This window comes from Trachurus trachurus (genome assembly GCF_905171665.1).
Source record: "Trachurus trachurus genome assembly, chromosome: 11".
NCBI classification, from domain to species: Eukaryota; Metazoa; Chordata; class Actinopteri; order Carangiformes; family Carangidae; genus Trachurus; species Trachurus trachurus.
The window spans coordinates 510658-530688 of NC_139904.1; the positions used below are offsets into that span (position 1 = coordinate 510658).

Here is a 20031-nt window from a genome sequence, read left to right on the forward strand (position 1 = left end):
ACACACCGTAAATCGACTTGCAAAGCAAATATTCACATCACCTTTTTATTCCTAATCCTCACACACATCGGCCTGACACCTGTAATCACAGATTTCAGATACTTTGAGTCGTCCCTTCGACGTTTCACCAGTGTTAATAGAAAAACACGGCAAATTTACTGGTTGCACATGTGTAGGTAGATGAAAAACTGACTTACACACTCAAATTTTAGGGGTAAAATGCCCTGCTACATACAGTCAGTTACCACAGACAGTTACCACAGAGCAGTTCCACTTCTGTTAAAGAGCAGTCACTTCCCTGTTTGATGCCTGTAACAGAGAAAGTTAAGACGTTTCCTGCACAGATTTCTTTAAGCCTTTGAGTCTTGTAGAGCAGCAGCAGCAGCTTAATCATCAAAAGAAATGACAGCACAACACTTAACTCCTTGACAGAGGCAGATACACTCTCTTTACATTGTATTTGAATCATGATTTTACACGTAGCATTACTGACATCACTGGTGCTGCTCAGATCTGTTTGGTCATTACTGAACAATTATCCTAAAACTGTGAAACAGAACATTTGCATCAAACCTTAGAGGAGTCAGTTTGATGAGCTGTTGGTCGACACAGTGCTGTTTTCTCCTGAACGATGCAGCTGTTATCTCAGACGTGTGATGAACAGTATTGGCTTCAAAAAAAAAAAAAAGCTGCCGCACCCACGATTTTAGGGCATAAAATAACATTTGTGATCCTACACACACAACCAAAAAAAAGACAAGCAAGTCACAGTTGAATGTCCATGACTGACCGAGCCAGTCACAATGACCTGAGTTCCTCATGAGAGACACAGTTTCCTTAAGCTGAGGATTAAAAGAAACTTTGACAGTGTAGATATCTGTCAAAAAGTAAAAACAAAAAGGTAAATTGAAGTGAGATTTCAACAGCACTTCCACCTGAGTGTAACTTTCAAACAGCAGCGACGACACAGGGAATAATAATAACCATGTGTGGTCTGTGTCCCACATGGTCCACTGGGCCGGACAGGAGAGTGAAAGACGAGTATGAGAGACGTTGGATTTATCATCTATGTGTCACTCTGCTTCCCACTGTTTTGCACATTTCTTCACATTAATTTGGTCTCACTCTTTTATCTTTCTCCATTCTTATTCTTTCTGCCTCTTTTTGTGTGTAAATCTCCTGCCACGTCGTCACTTCACCTCCTCTCCATTGTCCCACTGTTGGTACATCCTTCCTCCTCCTTCCTCCTCCTTCCTCTTCCTCCAAACCCTTTGCTTCCTCTCCATTCCTCATCTTTTGCACCTGTTGCCACATGTCGACCTTCATTCACCCGTCCCTCTAATCCACGTTTTCTCCTGTCTGCTTTCCCTACTCTTCTACCTTCTCCTCCTCTGTCTTGTCCTTTTCTTTTTTATTGTTTCCTCCCATGTTCCTCTCTGGCCGGTCGTCCGCCTGCAGCTGTCCAGGAGGAACGGCAGAGGAACAAAGAGCGCGAGGGCGAGGTGGAGTCGACGAGCGCCGTGAACGAGGAGATGCCCGTGGAGAAGATCTTAGAGGCGGAGATGGCCGTGGAGCAGAAGACGGAGCTCCACGCAGATGGAAGTTCAGGCGGCAGCTCGGTGAGTTGAGCTCGGTCGCCGCACGCCGACTCGGTTATACCGATTAGAGGCTGACATTTTCTCCTCGGGATTCCCGCGTGAATCCCGTGATTCGGGAGTCAATTTATTTTTAATCACGTGATCGGGACGTGACAGGAAAAAATGTAAACGGGAGTGAACGGGACCGGGAATCAAAGCGCAACATTCAAAGAAGCACAAGCCAGGCAGTAGCTATGTTAAGAACACGGATGGTTTCACTCAGACCGGTCCAGAAGTTGAGTGTGTGGACTGATGCAGCTACACTTCACACCCTCAGTGATCACTGTCGTGGCTACGCAGCGGAGTATAACATGTGTAAATCAATATACCGGTAGGGAAACGTTTTCCGCCAGTCAGAGATTCAGATTCAGATTCAGATATTTATATTCATGTACTTTGCAGGAGAGAATATATTACAGATTTACAATTACGACAGATGTACATGAAAGGGAACCCCAGGGAAGCAGAAACTGCTTATAGGAGTCAGCTGATGCGGTGGTGGCGGGAAAGAAAAAGAGAGAGAGGGAGAGAGAAAGGATGAGGAGGACGTTCATTATCGCTAATTGAAATAACAAAACAAAACGGTAGATGTGTTGTTTTGTCTGTCATTCAGCCTGCAGTGCGCTGGGGGGGGGGGGGGGGGTTCGTCTGTCAACACAGTCGTTTACATGACGACTGTGTTCTAAAATAGAAAACAACGGGAACAGGACCGGATCGGGAGTGATTTATTCGGGATGTCACGCGACCGGGACGGGACGGGAATTTTTTTGCGGGACGGGACGGGACGGGATTGAAAAAACACTCCCGTGTGTCAGCCTCTAGTACCGATGCAGCGGTTACCAGTAACTCTCTCTACTCTTATCTGCTTTATTCAGCCCAACGACCCCGTCACCAACATCTGCCAGGCTGCAGACAAGCAGCTCTTCACCCTGGTGGAGTGGGCCAAGAGGATCCCTCACTTCTCTGAGCTGCCGCTGGACGACCAGGTCATCCTGCTGCGTGCAGGTAAAGAAGGTTTCACGGATCAGACGTGATTCTGTTCATAGGCTGTTTACATCACTACTACATCACCATGTACAGTATTCAACTTGTATCTTCTTCATGACATCCAAATGCAGTCATACAAGTACAGCAGCAGTTGCCCAATGTTAGGTGGGTGCTAGACCAAAAAAACGTAACATAAAGGTAAAGAAAAGTCTGCAACACCAAAGGAGCTCCGATGCAATCATTTATTAAAGGGGAATTGCGGGTTTTTTTAACATTCTAGACCTTATTTCTATCATAAAATCCGATCATTTCCTCCCCCAGATAACTTTGGTGTCATTCCAAGTGGTTGTGATGAAATGAGCTCCAGCCGAGAGGCGCGTATATCCGTATAATGGAGTCTACAGGGCAGCAGAATGCAGCCTCTAAATAACACATTATCTGCAGAGAAACTCCTTCATTTCTCCAATATTTCGTTCTGATAGGCTAGTGCTATTCCCCTCTGAGTCCGGGGTTAGCTGTTATCAACATCCGGGGTCTGTAGGTTGACCTACTGACCTCTGACCTGGATGATGTCATCTCTGAGCGCCGCGCGGCTCATTCTGATAATAATCATTCTGCTTCGGCATTCGGGTCCATTTTTATCTCAACTAGCCGGAGCTTTAGTGAGTCCAGGTTGAGGAGAGGAAGCCTGTGGAAGCTGAACTTCATCCAGCTGCTCATTTTGTTCTGACAAGTCAGAAACACGCAGAAACGGACGGTAGCATTAGCGGTAGCAACAAGGCGCACCGCGCTCAGAGATGACATCATCCAGGTCATCCGCTGCCCTGTAGACTTGCATTATATTATATATGCTAGAAATAAGGTCCAGATTGTAAAAAAAAAAGGAAATTCCCCTTTAAAGCTATATGAGGTTTCCTCAGATGTTAGACTGAGAAAGGGGAAGATGCTCGAAACATCATGTAGCTTTAATAAATTATTGCATTGTAGCTCCTTTGGTGTTGCAGACTTTTCTTTACCTTTATCCAAACACAGTCAAACATCAGGTAACACAAGGCTGCACTTCAGTTTGCACAAACAAAACATTAGATGCTGGTGTAGATGGAGTAAGACATTGTATGTTGTTATTATAATCATGTATCTCAGTTCATATAAAACTAAATCTAAAAGCCTGAGCGGAATCTTAAGTGTTAAAAAGTAGTGTGTGGGTGTCTAAGGACAGAGGATGTTGTTACGATGCCATGTAAAGCCCTTTGAGACAAACTGGTGGTAAAAACGGGCTATACAAATAAAATTGCCTTGCCTTGCCTTGCCTAGTTTTTCAAAGCCTGGTACAAAGGTAGAAAATGAGAACTGTTTGAGAAGGTTCAGTGTCGTCATGTGTTCAGTTCAAGTGGTCGATCATTTTAACGTCGTGTTCACACATGTGGATCTGCAGCAGCTGTCGGACCAGTAGAGTCTCTCTCTGAGCACGGTGTTTAATTTACAAACTCTGCTCCAGATGGACGGATGTTTCCTGACGAATCCTCCAACAACAGACAGAGTTGGCAGTTACTTTCTTCTTTTTTAATGTTCTGATGAACTCATTTAAAAGGTGCATTACAGAGAAACTGCAAAGATCATGATGAACCAACAGGGTCTGGATGACCACGACCTTTCACTTTTTACACCTCATTGAAGGATATTGGTATTAATTGACCTGTTTTTAACTTTTGATCTCAGTCGAGGTGTCAGAGGGGTTCATATTTACAAACTAATCTACAGATCGTGATTAATGAGAGATTCTTCATTTGCAAACATTCAGTCAACAGGAGAAAACTTTGACATTTTGATTGATGATAATGACTCAGACTCGTTGATTCTCCATCAGGTTGGAATGAGCTCCTGATTGCATCGTTCTCCCATCGCTCCATCTCGGTGAAGGATGGGATCTTACTGGCCACCGGCCTTCACGTGCACAGGAACAGCGCTCACAGCGCCGGCGTCGGGGCCATCTTCGACAGGTAACACACAGAGGCACACGCACAACAACACCACACACACATGACGTTAGTGACTTCCCCACCGTTCAGCAGTGTGGGTGGGCGACCCAGTCGGAGAGGAAAAGATACCATAAAAACATTCAGTTCACTGGAGCGTTTGATTTAAAGGGATAGTTCACCCCAAATTCAAATTTCCCTCATTATCTCCTCCCCCTCATGTGGACTAAGGGCTGGGAGAAGTTTCAGAGTCCTCCGTGGCTTCTCTGAGTTACAGGGGGTCTCGGCGTAGCACTGCATGTCCATATGAGACACACCAAAAAACATCCAAATACCTCCATGCTGCTCGTCTGTAATGTCCCTCTTGTATTGAAGCCCCGACATGAGAAATTGTTCCGGAAAAAATTAAGTCACTGCACTGACGCCGGCGCAAATCGTGCGAGATTTGGACGGACCAGGAAGAGCAGTGCTGGGAGCTTCCGCTACAAACAAGCTTCAAATATAGACTTATTTAATTATTTTCGGAACAATTTCTCATGTCGGGGCTTCAATACTAGAGGGACATTACAGACGAGCACTATGGAGGTATTTGGATGTTTTTTGGTGTGTCTTTTTGGACCAAGAAAAGTGAGCTCCGTTCTCAACCGTCATATGGACATGCAGTGCTGCACGGAGCCCCGCTGTAACTCAGAGAAGCCACGGAGGACTCTGAAACTTCTCCCAGCCCTTAGTCCACATGAGGGGGAGGAGATAATGAGTGCAATTTCAATTTTGGGTGAACTATCCCTTTAAGAGCTTTTATCTGAGGCCTTCCTCCAAAAGCACCAGCTACTCTTAGCTTGATATAGACAGACCCTGAAAGGCCAGGTAAAACCTACCATCTCTACTTTAAATCACTTAGTAAATCAACTTAAGTCTAGATGAAGAAAGAAAGAAAGAAAGAAAGAAAGAAAGAAAGAAAGAAAAAAAGAAAGAAAAAAAGAACACTTTCCTTTATTTATCCACATGATTTTTCTCTCTCACTGCTTCTATGAGCTAAACACACATTAGTCAGGTTTGAGCTGGACTAGTTGCTGGGATAAGATTTCAGACACTGCGTCTTCCTCCATGGTTGGCTGCAGCTGCTGTGCTCTGCGTTGGCTGTGATTGGCTGAGAGACTTTGCTGCTTTAGTTCTGCCTGTAGGGTGACAGCGCATGCCGGGGAGGCTGGTGACTAATGCTGCTTTACCCATAGACAACATGCATGCGCACACACGCGTACACACACACGCAGCGGCATAGCACCTACTGCAGCAGCATTTAAAATGTGACCATGGCTGGCTAATGTACACTACTAACTTGTGAATATATATATAGGAATGTCCCTTAAAGGGATAGTTCAACATTTTGTCAAATTGGCCCCATCACCATAACCCCTATAGTCATAGCAGTAGGTTCGTTACCTTTAATTGTCGGTGCAAGCTATTTTTAGAACGGCGGAGCAGAGCCGTGAGCTGCTCAGAGCTACGCTACGGAGGCTCATTATGGGATTTCTTGGTGTCCCTTATCAAACTCATCAAATACACAATCCAACAACTCCACAACGCTCTGGTGGACAAGTTGTGAGCTGCACATTCACCACGCTATGAGATAATAACACAACGTTACCACACAGAGTTGTTTTAGAGGGAAATTCATGTAAAACCTCTGATGCACGTTGCCTTCAGGGACAGTTTTTCATCAACAGTCTCTGTATTTCCCTCTAAAACAACTCTGTGTGGTAACGTTGTGTTATTATCTCATAGTGTGGTGAATGTGCAGCTCACAACTTGTCCACCAGAGCGTTGTGGAGTTGTTGGATTGTGTATTTGATGAGTTTGATGAGGGAAACCAAGAAATCCCATAATGACCCTCCGTAGCGTAGCTCTGAGCAGCTCACGGCTCTGCTCCGCCGTTCTAAAAACAGCTTGCACCGACAATTAAAGGTAACGAACCTACTGCTATGACTATAGGGGTTATGGCAATGGGCCAATTTGCCAAAATGTTGAACTATCTCTTTAAAATACGTTAAGAAATGTTAGTTTACTGTCATTATTGTGCAGGACATGAGTAGATACTGTGTGCTGTGCTGTGTTGTGTGAAGTTAGAGTTCGGCCTCAAATAGCCTCCAATAATGATCATTAGATCTTATTAGATTAGATTAGATTTTCTTTATATAGAGCCAAATTATAACACACAGTGTGATCTGTGAGCGGCCGCCACCGACCGTCACTACAAACCAGGAACTTAGTTAAACTTAGTCATAAAAATGCACCAGTGTGAATAAATACAACTAGATGACATTTATATACAAGCCCAAGTACGTCACAACGTGTCACTCCACTGTTTATTACACAGTAATTACATTGTTATAAAGGGTTAATGTTGGGGTAAAGTTATCTAACTGAGTTTATAACTCCATGATCTTCCTCTGATGCGTCTACCTGCCTCCTGCAGCAGCTTCTGTTTCAGCTTGGCAACGGCATCTCTCTAAAGCTACTGGGTCTGTGTCAGCTGGGAGGATGGAAATAATCTAATACATGAATAATATCATGTCTTTATACTAGAGATGAACTTCTTATCAGGGAGGACCAGAAGTGCAAAATAGAGCAGAAACCAAGAAAAGACAACTACACAACAGAAATGGTGATGGTTCATAACACAAACAGAGAAAAAGAGAAAAACAGTGGATTCAGAAAACTCAACATTAACCACCAGTGAAGAGTTTCTACCTTCTGTCTGTGTCATTCTGAGCAGGAAGGACTCAACTCAGGCTGTCTTTACACTACAAGGTTCAAGTGACCCAGTTCAGATGTTGTCCTCTCAAGTGGCTCAGATCGGTTCTGTAACATGAACATGTAAACGGGACAAATGCGCATGGAATCGGATATTGTCAGATCAGATTCACTCCCCTTTTATATGTGGAAATAAATCAGATAAAAATCAGATATCTGCGAATGTGTCTGCAGTCTGAACAGACAGATCAGATCTTTCCTGGCAATGCGTGTCGTACGTCATCGATGATAATATTAATTCCTGAGACCTGGACGACCGTGGCCAGCTGTGGCCAGATGTGGCCACTGTCACAGGAAATAGTGTTTCATTTTCATGGTGTCAGTGCGTCTGTTTTTTACTTTCATATAACATTCATTTCTATGCGGATCGAGGACAGGCAAGGGAGTGTGAAAAAAGAGAGCGCGCGAGAGAAACACCAGATTTCACGTTTTGCTACCGGCAAAAACTGAAACGAGCCGATGAGAAATCAAGAGAAAAAAACCAAACAATTTATACAAATTTGTCCAAGAGGTTTTGTCCCGTCCTCAGTACGTGAGAGACGGAGGATCGGACGGTGACACAACTATCGTTACTGTCACTGCTCATCTCATCTCCATACAGGCACTTCGCTAACTTTATTTTGTAATGACAGACTAGACGTTAACTTTGTAAACAGTGACGTGTTGGATATAAACTCTGAGCACCAGACTCACCTTCCTTTATAATTATGATGGAATTATAACGGGACCTAATAAATCTCCCGCCTTTAAACATAATATCACTAGTTTATTTCCTCTTCAGTGCGTTGTTTCACAAAGCAGGCAAAGCAGGTGTAGAAGCAGATTACTGGGTCACTGGTGATAGAACATGTAAATAGACGGTTAAAATAATCGTGTATAGGCAACAAATCAAATAATTGTAATTGTGCATCAAGGCCTGTGGTGTAAAGACAGCCTCACTGACCTGCAGCAGGTTCACAAAGGAAAAGCCGAGTGAAACTGTAGCCGAGTCAAGAATGACAAAGACAGTGGCGCCTATCTCTTTATCTCTGTTTTATTGGGTTTTTTGAATTGTTGTGTTTTCTCTTTTGTTAGTTTGTTTGTTGTTAATATATTTTCTTAAATGTTGTATTTTGCACTTCAAGCCTTTATTTTTCTCACAGTCCAGTGAAACTTCCTTTAAACTAGCTAACACCTTTTAAAAAAAACCAAAAGAAATCCCTAGTTTGACTGGTTAGTTTCCTGTGTACTAATGGTTTTCTGCTGTTGCGCATTTGGCTCATCAGATTGATCATAACCTCCTTTCTGCTTATCTGACTACATGTGAGTGTAGCGGTGCATTATGGGAGATTACAGCCTCTGATGTCATTAAACTGATCAGTGTTTCGGGTGGAGGTGCAACATGTAGACAAGTTTGAACTCTGACATGGAAATGTGTCAACGCTGTTTCCCAACAGTTAAAACTCCAGGTTGAAACCACACTGCAAAAACTTAAAATCTTACCAAGAATCAAAACAAATCTAATTCTACTTAGAATAAGATTCATCACATAAAAAGCAGCTTGTTTTTAGACACTTTTTACTTCTTTCAAGCAGATTTTCACTTGAAATAAGTAGAAAAATCTGATAGTGGAGCAAGTTTTTCTTTCTTATTACAAACACAAAAAACTTGCTTTCACTGGCAGATTTTTTTACTAATTTCAAGTGAAAATTAGTTTGAAACAAGTGAAAATGATCTAAAAACAAGTAAATTTTTAGGTGATGAGTCTTATTTTAAGTGGAAAGAGATTAGTTTTGACTAGAAATGAGACATTTTGACAAGAAATAAGACAAATATTCTTGGAAAGATGTAGAGTTTTTGCAGTGTAACTGTCAGCAACTAACTCTCAGACTCAGACCACCAACAGAAAACTGTAATAATAATAATAATAATATAATAATAATAATGTAACTGTGTAATGACGTTGTAATAACACATTGTGATTGAATACACAGGGCGCACAATGCCGAGGTTGGGGCCATATTTGACAGGTAATTACGCCACTACACAAACACTTTTTCTTAAACCCCTCCTCTTGAGTCGACATTGAAACAAACACAGAACCAAAAAGCTGCACGGTCGCTCGAAGCTTTCACTGCCTTTCCACAGCTCCACAGAGACCAGCAGGGTTTATTGAACTAAACGTTATACAGGAAACATTAAAGGGATAGTTCACCCAAGATTGAAATGTCCCTCATGATCTCCTCCCCCTCATGTGGACTAAGGGCTGGGAGAAGTTTCAGAGTCCTCCGTGGCTTCTCTGAGTTACAGGGGGTCTCGGCGTAGCAGTGCATGTCCATATGACGGTTGTCAATGGATACCAACTGTCTTCGTAACAAAAAGTCACACCAAAAAACATCCAAATACCTCCATGCTGCTCGTATGTAATGTCCCTCTTGTATTGAAGCCCTGAAATGCGAAATTGTCCCGAAAAAAATTTAATAAGTCTATTTTTCAAGCTTGTTTATAGCGGAAGCTTCTCAAAGCTCCTCTTCCCAGTTCGTCATATTTGGACGAACCAGGGTCTGTTCTCTTCCCAGTTCGTCCAAATATGACGAACTGGGAAGAGGAGCTTTGAGAAGCTTCCGCTACAAACAAGCTTGAAAAATAGACTTATTTAATTTTTTTTCGGAACAATTTCTCATGTCGGGGCTTCAATACAAGAGGGACATTACATACGAGCAGCATGGAGGTATTTGGATGTTTTTTGGTGTGTCTTTTTGTTACGAAGACAGTTGGTATCCATTGACAACCGTCATATGGACATGCACTGCTACGCCGAGACCCCCTGTAACTCAGAGAAGCCACGGAGGACTCTGAAACTTCTCCCAGCTCTTAGTCCACATGAGGGGGAGGAGATCATGAGGGACATTTCAATCTTGGGTGAACTATCCCTTTAACAAAACGCTGAGAAGTGTCAGAGCTCCAGAGGTTAGACGGTGACGTCACGCAGCAGCGTTTGGGTCTGAACACAGCAGATTGATTGATTGATTGATTGATTGATTGATTGATTGATTGATTGATTGATTGATTGATTGATTGATTGATTGATTGAAGTGTTTATTTCGAATATGAGAATAAAATAATAAAAAAAAGAGAATAAGACAAAACATTTAAACATGAGATATAGAATGCATACTCGAAAAGGAGTGAGAAGAAGTAAAACTTATAAACTCCCACCCCCCTCTCCTTATATGACTAGCTAAGATCCTTGTCTAAACATATCTTATGTTACCAAATCATGAATATAATTTACTTATACACCCTAATTATACACACATACAGTACATACAGATACATACACATGCGCACATACATACAAAAGGAAAAATAAATAAATAAGTGCAGTAACTTCATGACACTTGGTGCTGCCCAACATCTTCCTCATCCCTGTACCTCTGATAAATAGACTCTATTACTAGTTTCCAATGCTAGAAGTCTGGTCCAGACGTTTCATCTTCTGCCCATTAATTAACCGTCTCTTATACAAAACCACAAGCTCGCCGAGCCCCGCCAGACCATAATGATGAGCAAATCCAACCGTGTGGGCTGGGCTTTGTGAAGCTAAGCTAAGGGATGTGATATTGTTGAGCAGCAGCAGTCAGTCAGTCAGTGAGTCAGTGAGTCAGTGAGGATGCAGTTCCCCGTGGAGCCTTCGGGGGGCGTCGTTGAGCCGTTAGAGTCCCAGCAGAGCAACACTAACAGTGGACAACACTCATCTCCATGGTGATGCCTGATGTGTTTAACAGCTTCATTTTAACAGTGTTCACCACCGTATCGTCGATCGCTGCCCGTTCACATCGGTTTACGTGATTTAAAATCTCATGTTGATCGATCACAGATGATGGATGGATTATTATGGATTAGTGAATAAACTTTGTCCTTTCTCTCTCCTCCCTCTCTGCTCTGTGTCATCCCTTCATCTTTCATTCATGTCATGTTCTTCAGAAGGAGCAGACCTAGTTTTTATAAGTATTTTTATTTAGGCGGATGCACATGTATATTAATGTTGTGCTCATCTAGTGAAGCATGACTGAATAAACATGTTGTAATGTTGGGAAGTGTTTAGTTTCATCCTGTTGTTGCCGCGGTAAGTTGGTGTTTCTATTGTTGCCTGTGTTGTTGTTGTTGTTGTTGAATAACAGTTGTTTTTAAGAAGAAAAAAATAAAAGAATAGATCTTTAAATATGTCACACACCTCACCCTCCACCCGCTGCATCAGCACTTCCATCAAACCACAACACTCGTTACAGATGTGTTATAATTATCCCTCCTGTTGTCCTGCTGGGTCAAGGAAGGAAGGACGAAGGGAAAGAAGGACAAAGGGAAAGATGGGTGGAAAGAAGGAAGGGAAAAAGGAAGGAAAGATAGAAGGAGAGAACAGAATGGGTTAATTGGGTCAAAAAGGAAGGAAGAAGTAAGGACGAAGGGAAAGATGGAAGGAAGGGAGGGGGGAAAGGATTGTGCGAAAAGGAAAGAAAGATGGAGGGAGGGAACAGATTTGTTCAAGGAAGGAAGAAGGGAAAGACGGGAGGGAACAGATCAGGTCAATTGGATCAAAAGAGGAAGAATGGAAGGACAAAGTGAAGGAAGGGAATAAGGATTGTGGAAAGAAGGAAGGGAAAGAAAGATGGAGGGGAGGGAACAGATTCTTTCAAGGAAGGAAGAAGAAGGAAGGAATAAGGGAAAGAAGGAAGGAACAAAAGATGGAGGGAGGGAATTTGGATCAAAAGAGGAAAAAGAGGGAAGGGAATAGGGATTGTGGAAAGAAGGAAGGGAGAAAGGAAGGATGGAGGAATGGAACAGATTGACCCAGAAGGACGACAGGAAGTTATATTTTTAAGTCTTTAAGTTATTAAATATTTCAGCCAAACCAGTGTTCCACCTTAAAATGAGCAAACATTACATTCTTGAATCATATTAAAGATGTAATAGTGGATAAATAAAAAGTAAAGTATTTTAATGGCTTTAATAACTTGTAACAACATTTGTTAACACAGTTAATGATAAAGACGAGCAGCAGAAGTCAACAGGAGTCAGTCAGTCTGAGCAGCAGTTTCCTCCTCCACCGGTTTAACCTGTTGGTTGGTTTGTTCCAACTGAAGCAGCTGATCAGTCTCTATAAACAACAATGTGATGATTGAATCAGTTCAATAATCTCTTCTTCCTCCTCTCTGTTTCTATCACTTCCTCCCTCATGTTCTTCCTCCTTTCTACAACTGGGGTTTCCTCCTCCTCTCCTCCTCCTCTCCTGCCTTCCTTCTCCTCCTCTTCTCTCCTCCCTTCCCTTCCTTTTGTATTCTCTCCTCCTCCTCTCCTCCTCTCCTCCTCCCCTCCTCCTCCTCTCCTCTCCCCTCCTCTCCTCTCCTCCTCTCCTCTCCTCTCCTTCCTCTCCTCCTCTCCTCTCCTCCTCCTCTCCTTCCTCTCCTCTCCTCTCCTCCTCCTCCTCCTCCTCTCCTCTCCTCCTCCTCTCCTCTCCTCTCCTCTCCTCTCCTCTCCTCCTCCTCCTCTCCTCTCCTCCTCTCCTCCACCTCCTCCTCTCCTCTCCTCTCCTCTCCTCCTCTCCTCCACCTCCTCCTCTCCTCTCCTCTCCTCTCCTCTCCTCCTCCTCCTCTCCTCTCCTCAGGGTTTTGACGGAGCTTGTGAGTAAGATGAGGGACATGCAGATGGACAAGACGGAGCTCGGCTGCCTTAGAGCCATCATCCTCTTCAACCCCGGTAACACACACACGCTGCTGTAGTGATGAAAGTCTCTAAAGTCGACACGTTAAAGGGATAGTTCACCCAAAATTCTAATGTCCCTCATCATCTCCTCCCCCTCATGTGGACTAAGGTCTGGGAGAAGTTTCAGAGTCCTCCGTGGCTTCTCTGAGTTACAGGGGGTCTCGGCGTAGCAGTGCATGTCCATATGACGGTTGCAAATGGATACCAACTGTCTTCATAACAAAAAGTCACACCAAAAAACATCCAAATACCTCCATGCTGCTCGTATGTAATGTCCATCTTGTATTGAAGCCCCGACATGAGAAATTGTTCCGAAAAAAATTAAATAAGTCTATTTTTCAAGCTTGTTTTGTAGTGGAAACTCCCAGTGTCTCGGTTCACTGCTCTTCCTGTGTCAGTGCAAATCTCGACCGGCGGGACAATTTCTCATGTTGGGGCTTCAATACCAGAGGGACATTACATACGAGCAGCATGGAGGTATTTGGATGTTTTTTGGTGTGTCTTTTTGTTACAAAGACAGTTGGTATCCATTTGCAACCGTCATATGGACATGCACTGCTACGCCGAGACCCCCTGTAACTCAGAGAAGCCACGGAGGACTGAAATTTGAATTTTGGGTGAACTATCCCTTTAACCTGCTTCATGCTGACGTAGAGCTGATGATGATGTTGTGTGTTTTCTCCTGTAGATGCCAAGGGTTTGTCCAACCCCAGTGAGGTGGAGCTGCTGAGGGAGCGGGTCTACGCCTCTCTGGAGTCCTACTGCAAACAGAAGTACCCCGACCAGCAGGGCAGGTGGGCAACAGAGACCAGACACAGGGGCAACAAGCTGCACACGGGCAACAGCCATCAGACACACGGGGCAACAGCCATCACACACAGGGGCAACAACCATCAGACACACGGGGCAACAACCATCACACACAGGGGCAACAACCATCACACACACGGGGCAACAACCATCACACACACGGGGCAACAACAACAAGCTGCACTGTTAAGAGTTTGTGATGTGCAGAAAAACATTTTGTCACTCGACTCTACAACCTGCAGCTTCTAGTTCCACTCCAGTGAATCATCTTTCTGCTTTGTGCATCTTCTGAATTCATGTTTTCTAGGGCTGGGAATCTTTTACTATCTCACGATTAGATTAGATTCTGATTTTTGGGGCTACGATTCGATTCAAAATGGATTTTCGATTCAAAACAGCTTGATTCCTAATGATTTCTGCTTTAGTCTGTCGGTGCAAAAGGATCCTCATGATCTACTCCAGTCTGCTTTACAAGACAGAACGACTAAAGTGTCTTTTTCACATTTATTGAGTTTTAAACATTTATCCATGCTTAGATGGAAGCGTTGAAACTGTTGCATAAAAGCAGTATCACATATTGCTTAAAGGGACAACGAGGAGTTTCTCCAGCGGCAGAACGAAAAATTCTGCGACAATAAAAAAGTCTGATATTAATGTGGATGAATCTCCGTTACCACTTGTTAATGGTCCATTTTAGATAAATCTATGGTTTTGTCTCTATGGTTATTTTGTTATTATTAGTGGTGGTGGAAATGCTGGGCGAGCCGACCAGCGTTTCTTTACTTTCGGTTTCGTGGCGAGTCATGAGAATAACACCGCCGAATCTCCGTTTATGGTGGGAACTACGACGGTATGTGATCGTCTTCCAACCTCTGACTTTAATTCTTGATGAATGAAAACATGAGTCTGTCTTGCACCGGTCAAAGAATTTCACGGTGCGGAGGCTCATAAATGTAGTGAGAAAACACTTCACTTTTACAAAACTCCTCGTTGTCCCTTTAAGTAACAGTAAAAGTGCCTCTTTATTAAAAAAAAATAGTACTGTTAAACATGCTGTTTTCAAAGTCTAAGGAAATGAAGGCCGACAGCTAGAAGATTTGTTTCTTTTTTTGGGACATTTTATATAGATTCTGAATCGTATTAAATGAGAATTGCGATTCTTATGTGAATCGATTTTTTGGCACAGCCCTAATGTTTTCAGTTCCTATGATTGACAGATCTCTGGTCGTTTCTCTCCTCCTCTCCTCCCCTCTCCTCCTCTCCTCCTCATCCTCCAGGTTTGCGAAGCTGCTCCTGCGGCTGCCGGCGCTCCGCTCCATCGGTCTGAAGTGCCTGGAGCACCTGTTCTTCTTCAAGCTGATCGGCGACACGCCCATCGACACCTTCCTGATGGAGATGCTGGAGGCGCCTCACCAGCTCACCTAGAGCAGCTCGGTCCGGTCCGGTTTGGTCCGGTTCGGTTCGGTTCGATCCGGTTCGGTCCAGTTCGGTCCAGTTTGGTCCGACTGGGATCTGATGCACACCAGGATTCACCGGCACGTCGCCCCGCGTGTCGGCTCGTTGGCTCTTTTTCGTTTTGGGCCTCACTTAACTGCAGCACCTGCTGGTTTAACCACACCGGCTCTTACACTTGTATACACACACACACACACACACACACACACACACACACACACACACACACACACACATTTCTTGCCACCGGCTGATTATCTCCACACATGCAGCTGCAGGTCTTTGCTTGCGTGCATGACATTACATGCTACAAAGCTAATACACAGATAATATGGCTCTGAATGCACAGTGTGCTGACACACAAGCATACTCTAACACACACACATGTTCACCATCTTTTCACATGGGGGGGGGGGGGGGGGCCTGACCATTCAAGGATTATTCGCCCCCTTGTTCTCACACATATACAGTAAATGTCTTAATGAATTTTAAGTTAGCCTTCAGTTTTCACATCTTCATCTCACAGTGGTTTTTTTTTGCTTCTGCGTAACTGGTGAACTCCCCCTGGTGTTTACGTGGGTTACTATGGTTACACTGCCAGCTGCACCTCTGTCTGTCTGTCTGTTGTATCCATCACTTAGCCAGTTAGTTAGTTAGTTCTTCATGTTTTGGGTTTTTAGCTTGAAAATCAGGTGCATAGCATTTCAATCAGCTGTCCACTATCAAACCCTCTGAGCTCACCTCTGATTGGTCCGGAGGTGTCCAGTGACGGACAGGCAGACACACCCTCCCAGTGAGTTCATCCAATCTCATTAACATTTAAATATGTTATGCTTTTTTTTGTTGTTTTTTGAATATTCATGCTGAAACTTGTTTGAGTTTCTATTTTGAAGTACTGTACTCATGAAATGAGAGCTTTTTCCAAGGCATTGAAATCCAGGAAAAGGGGCTGGGAGCAGATAAACGTAGTCCCTCCCTCCCTGATGCGCACAGCGGGCTTTGTAAGGCAAGAAGAATGACTTGAATTATTATTATTTTTCTTTTTTCTTTGTTTTCTTTATTAGTTTTGATTTTATCCTTCTCTCTACTTTGGCAGTTGTTTGGCATTTTAAACAGCTTGAGGCTCCCAGGAAGTACAGCTTCATGCAAGACAAAAGAGGATTTGTTTCTCTTTTATCTCCTGCCCCCCCACCCCTCTAAAATCCTCCCTTTGTTGGTGGTCATTTATGCACTTTTGTGAGTTGTAACTGTGTAAATGTTCCTGTTTCCTAGAAATGACCATCTCTCTCAGAGACCTAAGACAACCTCGGAGGTGCTGGGTGTAGGGTTTCTCATTATTGCATCATTGTGAATCAGATGTGAAGATACGTTATCGAACTAGATACTGAAGAATAATAACAGCTCACTTCACTTCCTGCACAAAAGAACCACGACTATTATTCTTGAAATAGTCGCCTCTCTTATCGGCCACAGAAGACGAAACCGTCTCTACTCTCTGACCCGTTCTGTGTGCAGCTCATTATCATCCCGTCTCTAATTATGTGGCCGAGCAAGTCGAACACAAGATGCTTGTGTTGAAGATCCCACCGACTTCTCTCTGTAGAACTCGATGGGAAAACTTAGTGTTTGTTTGTTCTTTTGAAACATACAACCCAGCAGCAGAGATGGAGATTGTAAAAACCGACAGAAATGCTGCGTTTCATTTCACTGGTAGTTTTTAATCAGTGTTTTAATTCAGCTGATTTGCAACAGAAGCTCTTCAGCCGACTCAATCAATCAAACACTTTATTTGTCCCCAAGGGGCAAATTAAAGCCGACTGCTCTGCATCGATCAGTGGATGTGGATGTGGATGTGGATGTGGTTTACCAAATACTGAATACTGAATGTTTAAGCTGCAGACGGTTATTTAAAGTATTATGTTACTCTAATGCAATAATGATGAGATCCATTGTTAAACGATGGGAATCCTACACCTACTACCTGCAGCTTTGGAAACTTTATTCAGTGTGTATTGGCTCGATGCTTGCGACTTTTGTACAATAGATGTAAATAAAAATTTAAAAAAATAAAATAAAATAAAAAAGACACAGGAGTTATGCAGAAACAAAAGCCTGTTCACGGCCGTGTGAAGAGGAAATAAGTGGCTCCAACAAACAGATTTTAAATCTCTATTTTCTGCTGTTGAATCGACCCCCCCCCCATCCCCCCCCCCATCCCATCGTTTTGAGCCCAGGGCCAAACCACAACCTCACTGCTGCTTTTGCACCAACTTCTTGCCAGTGTTTCCTGTTGTTCTTGGCAACTGATTGGCTGGATTTCATTGACTATGGCACTTGACATTTACTGTGATTTGAATTTTTTTTTTTTTTTTTTTTTTTTGTGGGGGGCAACTGAATCTGAGCGAGTCAAATGCAGCTACAACGTGATCAGGAGAAACTTCTAAATCTTCTAAATCAAAGCGTTTCTGTTAGTGAAGTATTGGACAGAGTGTTGACATAACTGAGGTTTATTTAGTTTCTCATTAGTCACCACATCGTAACAGGACTTAGAGACATCGTGTACAACATTGTGCAGTGTCGTTCTACAGGGAAGAGGTGCCGAGCCGCCTCTACCAGGTGCTAAATAACTAATATGGTCTTTTAGTTTAAAATTTGCACATTCACATCAATGCAAACACAGTATGCAAGGACACGGACCAATCAGACGGCCACGGTCCAGGTCTGTGTCAGATGTTGATTTCCCGTTTTATTTTTTATTTTATCTCCTCTTTTTCTTCTGTGAACCCCGACTTTACTTCAGAAACGAACACCAGCTAAGTGCTTGTGCATGTGGCGGCGGCTGAGAAGAGTTTGTTACTGGTGGAGGAGATGATGAACGTAGCTGTTTTAACTCTGGGGTCCTATGGCGAGAGGATTTAACATTTAAAAGCTAAGTTTGACTCTCCGGAATTAACATAGTAGATATCAACAACGTCTTTCTGACTGGTCCTAACTACATTTTGAATAGTTGGATTTTTTATTCAAGATCTCTGTAATTCAGTTTTGCCTCTTGTCAAAAAGAACATTTCAGATCCACAACTACGTTCTTCCTTCACTGTAACATTCATGTGTATGGGGTTTGTCATTACAGATATCTACAGTTCAGTTGCAGATATCCACTATGTGAATTACAGATATCTGTAACTGAATTACCACTAGTACTAATTCCAGTTACAGATATCTACAACGTCATTTCTCCTAGTCAAAACTTAATTACAGATATCTGAACAGGGACATGTAGATATCTGTAATTGAGGTGAATTAAAGATATCTTGAACTGGAATTATGACTAGTCAGAATGACGTTGTAGATATCTGTAACTGGAATTAGTACTAGTGGTAATTCAGTTACAGATATCTGTAATTCACATAGTGGATATCTGCAACTGAACTGTAGATATCTGTAATGACAAACCCCATACACATGAATGGTTACAGTGAAGGAAGAACGTAGTTGTGGATCTGAAATGTTCTTTTTGACAAGAGGCAAAACGGAATCCAGATATCTACAACACATAAGTCTGGCTGTTAAATGTTAAAATAGCTTGTTGCCATAGGGGACCATCAGCTACTAGAGCGATGAGTGATGAGCTTCCTGCCCAGCAGATTGACCCTCGGCCCCTCGGCCCCATGTGATGTGGACTTGGAGGCAGTTTGACCTGTAAGACAGGTGCTGTTTGTGTAACGTGTCTTTAAGTTGGTCTAACCACACACACACACACACACACGGAGCAGAGTTCTTGTACTGTAAATGCTGCGATGTGATTCGTTCAGATGATGAGCCAATCACAGCAGCCGGAGGTTTTTTAGGCTTCAGTTGAGAAGGATTTAGTGGCTTCACAGATGTGAGAGCTGGTTAGAAACAGTTGGACTGTTGTGTTGAATGAAGGTTTTTTTTAGTTTTTATTGAGTGCAACCATGCGACAGCTTTGTTTCCTCAGAGCGACTCGAGGAACGTGTGCTTCTGTAAATAATCATTAAACATCTTATTGGTTAAACTCAGACTGACATCACAGCAGCTTTTTGTTTTATTTCTGCAGGATTTTAATGTTTTGGAGCTTCCTCTGTTGAATGTTTCAGCCTGCTGCTACTGCATCGTGTTTATAGCCGGGGGATGGGAAGCAGGCGCCATCTTTGTTCATAATTACTCATCAAAAATTCAAAATATGCAACTGGTATATAACCTTATAACGGTTAAACAGTGGTCATGCAACATAGTGTTTGTGTGAGTTGAGCTCGGTCTGTTACACCGGTGGATACGAGGTGGCAGCTCTCATCCCTCCATTAACAGCCATGTGTTTACTTCTGCTCTGACATTTACATCGTTGTTTCTCTATGTTTTGCTCTGAGCTGCGGTCGTAGAGGACGAGGAACTGGTTCAGTCTGCTCAGACACTTGAGGCTCTGCAGAAGCTGGTGGAGTGGTCGGGTGTGTGCGTTCTGTTACGGTGTGTGTGTTCTGTTACTGTGTGTGTGTGTGTGGCTTTGGCTGTGATGAGCTGAGCTGTTTGATTCATTTGTTGAGATTTAATGATGAGAGGATGGAGAGAGGAGGAGGAGGAGAAGCTCTTCC

General features: G+C 43.2%; 1 protein-coding gene across 4 annotated transcripts in view; it reads left to right on the forward strand.

Moving 5' to 3' along the window:
• The window catches only part of rxrba (retinoid x receptor, beta a), a 34782-nt gene extending 15919 nt beyond the window's left edge, over positions 1-18863 (forward strand). Inside the window, exons 7-13 of one of the 4 annotated variants that reach the window (XM_083982480.1) lie at positions 1459-1619; positions 2513-2642; positions 4492-4624; positions 9388-9423; positions 13059-13150; positions 13845-13950; positions 15244-18862. In XM_083982480.1, the coding sequence (XP_083838606.1) occupies positions 1459-1619; positions 2513-2642; positions 4492-4624; positions 9388-9423; positions 13059-13150; positions 13845-13950; positions 15244-15391 (806 nt within the window). In that variant the 3' untranslated portion in view covers positions 15392-18862. Of the gene's footprint in view, positions 1-1458; positions 1620-2512; positions 2643-4491; positions 4625-9387; positions 9424-13058; positions 13151-13844; positions 13951-15243 lie in introns of all 4 variants that reach the window. The other 3 variants (XM_083982481.1, XM_083982482.1, XM_083982483.1) reach the window with 3 other exon arrangements.
• The last annotated feature ends 1168 nt before the right edge of the window (positions 18864-20031 follow it).